Source organism: Cottoperca gobio, chromosome 13 (genome assembly GCF_900634415.1).
Source record: "Cottoperca gobio chromosome 13, fCotGob3.1, whole genome shotgun sequence".
Lineage (NCBI taxonomy): Eukaryota > Metazoa > Chordata > Actinopteri > Perciformes > Bovichtidae > Cottoperca > Cottoperca gobio.
In genome coordinates, this window is record NC_041367.1 from 6,065,016 (window position 1) to 6,072,843 (window position 7,828).

General features: G+C 38.7%; 1 protein-coding gene across 2 annotated transcripts; it reads right to left on the bottom strand.

Moving 5' to 3' along the window:
• Nucleotides 1-1,693: 1,693 nt before the first annotated feature.
• Nucleotides 1,694-6,252, bottom strand: tp53i13 (tumor protein p53 inducible protein 13). Of its 2 annotated transcripts, XM_029445554.1 has the most exons (9): nucleotides 5,809-6,252; nucleotides 5,619-5,690; nucleotides 5,342-5,377; nucleotides 5,123-5,181; nucleotides 4,851-4,929; nucleotides 4,436-4,564; nucleotides 3,919-4,125; nucleotides 2,746-3,805; nucleotides 1,694-2,599 (listed from the first exon to the last, which is right to left on the bottom strand). In XM_029445554.1, the coding sequence occupies exons 1-9, from the start codon at nucleotides 5,929-5,931 to the stop codon at nucleotides 2,493-2,495; spliced, it is 1,872 nt and encodes a 623-aa protein (XP_029301414.1). In that variant the 5' UTR covers nucleotides 5,932-6,252; the 3' UTR covers nucleotides 1,694-2,492. The 2 variants fall into 2 exon arrangements, with proteins under 2 accessions (XP_029301414.1, XP_029301415.1); XM_029445555.1 differs by lacking the exons at nucleotides 5,123-5,181; nucleotides 5,342-5,377; nucleotides 5,619-5,690; nucleotides 5,809-6,252 and having other exon boundaries at nucleotides 4,795-4,913.
• Nucleotides 6,253-7,828: the final 1,576 nt, after the last annotated feature.

Sequence of the window (7,828 nt, forward strand, 5' to 3'; positions counted from 1 at the left end):
TCTTAACGGGGACACGTGTTTATTTACTTCTCTAATGTGGAAGGACTTTCTGTCAATACTGAGCACCAAACCTTTCAGTGTCGAGGTCAGAAACGGAAGTACATGATGCTGATGCCATTTTTAGCAAAGAGAAACTGCACCATTCTGAGGTAATGAAATATTACTTGATATAAGATGCATACATGGAATGACATTGTGTCTAATCAAATGAGTAACAATTTAAAACAAGAATTTATGTTCAGAACTGCATCGTTTTACTTCCTGATACCTGAATTAAAGGTTTTAATTATTACATGCCATTGAAGTTTTTGCTTAAATTTGACGCTTGTAGGTGTTTTTATTCCAAGATGACATGAGTTACACTTTATTCATAAAAAAACAAAACATACTTATGTCATTTAATTTGCAGTCACTTCCTGTGGTAATATGTTTACAATTTCTACCATTAAAGGTCAATCATTTTATTTTTGAGCTGGTTCGAAGACAATCCAGCCACTGTTGGTGCCACAGCTTTATTCCCCGTTGAAAAATTCTAAATAAAACTGACGACCTCATAGTAACATTTGTGATTATGTCCAGTAAAAACCACTACCGCACTACTAACCGCTTTACCAGATTACATTTTAGTCATCAAACAAATGTGAATGTGCAGTTGTTAAATGGATATTTCTTGATTCCTGCAAGATTTGAGTTGGAGCTAATAATCTGCTAATATATCAACGTCGATCGAGTTGCAGAAATACTAAATATAAGTTTGAGGTCATTTAGAAAATGTCTCAATTACACTGAGCACTGACAGCTTTATTTATTTTTTACTGTAACATGTCCTGATCAGTGCATATCGGTCACAATTTAAAAAACAAACATTTAAGGGATCCTTATCAAAAATGTTAATGTAGAATATATATATATATTTAGCAGATTTCTAGACTCAAATATATATATATATATATATATATATATATATATATATATATATATATATATATATATATATATATTTAGCAGATTTCTAGACTCATATATATATATATATATATATATATATTTAGCAGATTTCTAGACTCAAATATATATTTTATATATACATCGATATATATATTTATATATTATATCAATATATATATGTATATATATATCAATATATAATATATTTATATATATATCACTATATATATATCGATATATATTATTTATATATAATATATTTATATATTATATAGTGATATATATATATAAATATATTATATATATATATAGATATATATTATATATAAATAATATATATCTATATATAATATATTTATATATTATATATATATCACTATATTATTTATATATATATATTATATGGTGATATATATCTATATATATAATATATCTATATATATATATAATATATTTATACATTATATAGTGATATATATATCTATATATAATATATGTATATATATATATCTATATATATAGATATATATATATTATTTATATATATCGATATATATAATATATTATATATTAGTGAGATATATAATATATCAATATATATATATAATATATTTATATATTATATATTGATATCAACCTATTGGTCCGGCTATAGCTGGTCTGATTCTAACATCTTATGGTGTTAAAAGATGAGAAAACATCGTGACATCTCTCACAGCTGATTCAAACTGAAGCCCACACACACTCAACAACTGAAGGAATTTATTGTCTTTGAAAATCCTTCTCTAAAGTCTGTTTAAAACCGTCTTCAAAATACAGTTGCTCACATGTTTGTACCATTTAACAACGAGTGTTGCTTAGAACAGCAACTTGCATATTCACATCATAAACCTTCACAGATAAAAACAACATGATATTACTATTACAATATTTATAAAAACAGAAACATTGACAAAAGCAGAACTGGAGACTTAATATTGATTGTAATACATTGGAGTGAGCAGAATAAGAAGTATGTGTGATGTGTCGGGGAACATCTCTTTGGACTCTTTAATGTAATGTTTGTAGGGATTTCCTGAGGGGGTCAAATGATCCTGAACCACATGACTGCATAGAGTTGTGTGAGCTTACATCAATGTACACTAGCCTCTTTTGTAAATGTGCTTTAATGCTTCTCACTTGGGGACTGTACTTTTGAACTACTGAATGTTTCGTTTACGACGGACACTCTCTCTGATCCATGTGGCATTTCAGCATCAGCATCAGGTTATCCAGACACTTTTGATAGCGGCTCCGTCAGATAAACAGCAAAGATACACGACAGATACTCATAAGGCACCACACATACTGTAAGCTCTATAAGGCTGTATACAGCGTTAGTCTTTAGAATGCTGCCCGGATGATGAGTTGCACAACCCAAGGTTAAATTGTCTCTCGCAGTCTATTTCATCGTCAGGCAAGCTGTTGCAAAGATGTTCCACTCTTCACCTCCTCTACATGCGATGAGACTTGGGTGCATTATTAGGGACGTTTCCTTCCTTTTTCTATGGATGTTCATCTGAGCTGGAGGAGCTGGGCAGAAGAACACACTCCTGTCGTCGGCCTCTTTTCCGCCTCCTGTTTGTAATTCGTAGCCTCCTGCGGATCACATCTAGAGCACAGACACACACAGACACACACAGACACACACAGACACACACAGACACACACAGAGGAAGATCTGATTGATTTAACATGATCGGACTAGGATTGGTCAGAGGATTAAAACTGCTCTCAGTTTTGTTATGGTCTTCCTACCTGCCACACTGTCGTAGTCCCCCTGTGGGTCGTGCCAGTAGAGACTGGGCGAGGTCCTCCAGTGGCGGTACAGGCGAGTGTGAAGCACCGACAGGGTCAGGAGAATCAGCAGGAAGCCCAGAGCTGCTGCTGCCCACACCGCCTCGTCTGTCCTGGGGGTCATCGGCAGCCCCTTGTGTACAACAGCGTCCGAGGCCCCCGATTCCTTGTTGCATTCACAGTGCTCGTCTGCTTTGCAGCCGTCACACTCGTGGCTGTTGGACAGGTAACCGGATGGCTGTGGGTTCGGCTGGGGCGGAGACTGTGATTTGGAAACAAAGCCAATCTTTTCACTCTTGTGTTGAGGCGGTGTGTGGCTTTGTGTTCGCTTGTCTTCCAACTCTCTCTCTTTAACGTCTACTCTCAGGCTGTGTGTAACGGAGTCTTTGTCTCTGTGTTTGGCTGAGTCTGGACCTTCTTGTTTGGAACTGAAGGCCACGGCTTTGGGCCTGGCAGTATCGTTACGCTCACTGTTTCCACCATCTGGAGCAACATGCAGCCCAACAGAGGGGTTTGGGTTTCTGGGCTCAGCATGTTTAGGACCGGGCTGTTGTGCTGCTGTCTGTAGGGTTTGCCTGCTTTTGTGAGACTCAGGAGCCCTGAATCCTAAAGAATAACTTCGACGTGTAGTTTTAGACATATTTGATCGTAAAGGAGTTGAGGGCCTGGGTGTAAGGCCCTGATTTGTATTTTGGATATTAGACTGAGAAGGAGCTTCCCCGGGACCTGGAGGATCTGAGAGAGTCTTGTTCCCGGGAGGAGAATCTGCTGATGGTCCAAGTGTGCTGGTGTAGATCTTAACATCTACTGTCCTGCTGATGGAGGTTCTGTTGGTCTGGTGTGTTGTCTCATCCTCAGCCTTCTCCTGTTTTTCTCTAATGGCAGCTCTTTTCTGCCTGCGCTTGCCTTCCTCTGTTATTATTTTCAAGCTTTCCTTCTTCATGTTGGACTCGAGCTCTGTCTCCATTGCTCCATTCAGCAGAGAAGAGATGGTCTGCTCACAGCATCTCTTCAGAGACTCCTGGTGATTTACAATAACATCTACTTAAAAGTAATCTACTGCAGTAAAATTACAGATATTTAACACCATATGAATAAACTAAATTAACAAAATTGTCAGTCAAGTCTACAAACCTTCATTTTTGAGTGTCGCCCTGGGTGTGCATGTTGCTGTCGGTGCTGCTCGGCTGACCAGGTTAACAGCAGGTTGTACTTCCTGCTCTGGCGCACACCATCAAACTCATTTCCTGTGGATGCCGTGGTCTCCAGCCAATCACAGATGTCTGAGGAGGCGACGGTGGACAGCTCCAAGGTGTGACCCCATGACACCAAGGCTATTGGCTGAACACAAAACAAACACATGTGTACACTTACTCTTTGTCCTCAATGTCCTAATAAATGGTATCAGAGATAAAAAGGCTACATATATCTACAGCTGCTCCTCAAACTGTGGCGTTTAACAATCTGTTACACTTACATAAAGGTTGTTAAAGTGTTAAACTTGCTAAGTTGATACCAAATAGGTCTATTTGTGAAAGAGTCACAGAAAATATATACAACCTTAAAAAAGGTGGCTGTAATATTGACATTCGGCTGTCCCTTTCTGCCTTTGGTGCGTTAGAGAACGGGGGTAAAGGGTTATTTGTCTCACCATGTGTTCGCTGAGCTGTGGATTTGAGGTAATGATGTAGTCTGGCAGACAGGAGCGGGCCAGGACTGACAGAAGGAGACGCTCGTGGTGCGGCGCACAGGGATGGTACAGCAAAACAGTGGCTCCATGCTGGGTAAATACACACACACACACACACACACGTCACTTTCCTTGTCCCCATTCTCTACCATTACCACAGGGTTTCCACCTGAATGTATGACACAGTGACAGCGGGAACAATTGATCAATTAGAGGCCAGTCTGTATTCTACTGTGTATAACCACTGAACGCCTCGAACCCCATCTCTCAAAACTATGGCATCTAATGGAAAATAAATCATCTAAAAATGCACCACATACCATGTCGACTCCTCTATCTTGTCACTTCCAATGGACTAATGGATGTTGCAACTTACATGCAAGTTATGGAGCCATCGTTGAGGAGGACAATACAAGTACTCTCCACTCTCTGCCATCACTGGTCTGTAGGCTCCACTGTAACACACACACACACACACACACACACACACACACACACACATTATTACAAAGAGTAGATAAGGGCAACAATGACACCGTTGTGAGTTTTTGTGACTAAATGTGTCCGACATATTACATTGTGTGCATGTGTCAGTGTCTCTCCCCGCCTCCGAGCATTTGTATTAATGTCTGTCCCAACTGTCCTTACCTGTTGGGAATGGTATGGTTGTAAGAAATAGATGTATCCATGCAGATCTGCCTGGCTGGCTGCAGTGAAAAGAAATCAGGTGAAACTGCATTGTATCATCACAACTTGGATGTGTCACTAAGTGCTATTGTGCTTTGATTTTTGGAAATATTTATAGGCCTAGTGTTCAAAGGTTGGGGTGAGCTCTCAAATAAAATGCTTGATAAAGTGTTTACTCACCACAGGATCATACACTGTGTCAACACTGGGAAGTCTCTGTAGATGAGAGACACACTGGTTAAAACACTGATGGAGCAACTTGAACAAAACAAGTAGCTTTAAGTACAGAGTGCAAGATTGACCAGAACACATACTTTCCCATGATAGTTTAAACTTCCTGGCACCCAACAGCACTGAAGCACACCCCACCCATCTGAGCCAGAGAGGCTTTGGAGATATTGCTAACACAGAGGATGATGATGATGATGATGATGAGGTCGGTTATATCCATCCTTACCTGAGTAGACTCTGGCCAGACAGACCCTGGACAGTCCCAATAAACCGCAGGCAGGTCCCTATCCAAAGACAGCTATCACACACAAACACGAAATATGAGTGCATGTTATCACCCACGTGTACTGCGTATATCCTTAAACCACGTGGTGACACAAACACCAACAGCTTTCACTGTAATAATTCAAAGTTACCTTTCCATTGTCACATCCTGGCCACGGAGACTCGGAGACACCGCACCGACCCAAAGTCACCCACAGCGCGGCCAGCACAGTCACTGTCAGCGGCGGGGACGTCGTTTGGCTCGGCATGGTCATTTAAGAGTGACCAGACGCACATTTAGACATACTTTACTTTGGTCCTTTAGCTACAGAGCGACTGACAAAGAACTGATCCTTCATTATCCACACATTTTCTGTGGTAAAGTCCAATAACAGAGGAGCGGTGGTGAGACGTGCAACTGTCCGTGCCCGTTGTCTTCTTTAAGTTAAGCTAAAGTTAGCTAGTTGTTCTACATTATAGAGTAAAACTAATGAGGCTCTGTTAGTTTACACGAAAATAGGTAAAATAAAGTGTTCTGTACTTCTAAAACCTCTTCGCCAGTGTCTGATGCACATGTGTCAAGTTATTCACATTAATGAAAGATAACGTTTTCCCTCCATTTCAAAATAATATTGCCTTTATCACATTGTATCTTCATAAACTATGTGAATATATTGTGTTTCTCTTGTTCTAAATATATTGAATACGTTGATTATATCATATAATATTTTGTAGTTATGTTCTATCCAGTGTTTGTTTATTTCTCTTTCATTGAAATTGTAATATCTTGACTTTTACTTTGAAAAAAGAATCCAATTTCCGGAAATGCGTTTACTCTTTACTATTTCTGGATAACTTTACTACTCAACTGTTAAACTACGGAAACTGTAAAGGAACAGAAAATCGAAGTAGGATTTTACCCTGTGGTTTGAACCCTGAATAACCTCTGGGAGGCGACACAACTTTATAATATGATTTGCATCAACATTTATCTCTTGTTAATAGTTGATAATTGTGTAGTAGATATAAATAATAATTAGAGTACCCATTTCTGCAATTAATAACGACCTGTTAAGCATAGGAGTTTGTATTCAAGCATATATTGCATGTATGGAAAGGTCCTGTCATAATATACAGTGAAACCGGCAATACCTGTTTGCACAGGTAAACCAGCCATTACAGTAATAACAGATATGCTATAATAATACTGGGTGTAAAACGTTGTTGCTTTCAAAATAAAACCGACGGTAAAATAAAATGTTTTCTGTCTCTCAGTTGTTGTGTCATAAAGAACAACACTTATTCATGAAAACAGTGCAGTGTGCACATTAAATATATAGTGGGTGTATGTTTAGCAATGTTTAATTCTTTCTTTCAAATTGGGTTTTATTTTGAAACGAAGGGAAGTCATATATCTTGCATATCTTGACACTTTCACTTTTTCCCAACCATACAAGTCTCAAGCGTCACACACACACACACACCTTGACATACAAGTATACAGGTGGGTCCCTGGACAGAGGAGAAGTCTGGACCCAAATGGATCACCCCTTCACCAAAGGTTTGCTGTCATTCTGTGTTCTACTACAATTCATTTAGCACTGTACTAAGTTTGAGTGTGGGCTTAAATACATCTTGTCTAGTCTCTTTCTTTAATCAACAGATAACAACCCTTTCAGGATGAAAGCAAATGATCCATGTAGTATGTTTACTGTTTTATAGGGTTAGGGTTAGGTGTTTCTATGACAGATATAACCTAGCCTATTTACACATAACAATGACAGTCGTCTTTCCTTTAACTGTTAAGGGTGTGGCATTTTTCTGAATTATTGTAATAGTTACGCACCTTGCTGGATTTATGTCAAAGGGCACTGCAAAGTTATCAATCTACAGGTACCATTTCATTGATTTAGCTCCTTATGTTTGTGTTTAGGATATAGTTGCTATTTTTTTTAAATCTGGCTCTCCATTTAAGGAAGCTGGACAATAAGGAAGTGCATCAAACATAGTGAAACAAATAGGTTGCTACAACAGCTGAAATGTAGCTGAGTTTTTAGGATTCTAAATAAATAAATAACAATGTTGTCACCCTGTGTATCTCCAGCTGGAGCAGGCGCTGCAGGTGTGCAGCAGCCAGCAACGATTCCTGCTGGTGGTTTGCAGTCCCTTGCT

What these genes read in the sequence shown, in the direction of transcription:
- tp53i13 (XM_029445554.1), bottom strand. Translation starts at nt 5,931, where the DNA reads ATGACCATGCCGAGCCAAACGACGTCCCCGCCGCTGACAGTGACTGTG. An exon ending in GATGGCTCCATAACTTGCAT is followed by an intron (nt 4,565 to 4,850) that starts GTAAGTTGCAAC and finishes GTATTTACCCAG; the next exon opens with CATGGAGCCACTGTTTTGCT. An exon ending in GGACTACGACAGTGTGGCAG is followed by an intron (nt 2,600 to 2,745) that starts GTAGGAAGACCA and finishes TCTGTGCTCTAG; the next exon opens with ATGTGATCCGCAGGAGGCTA.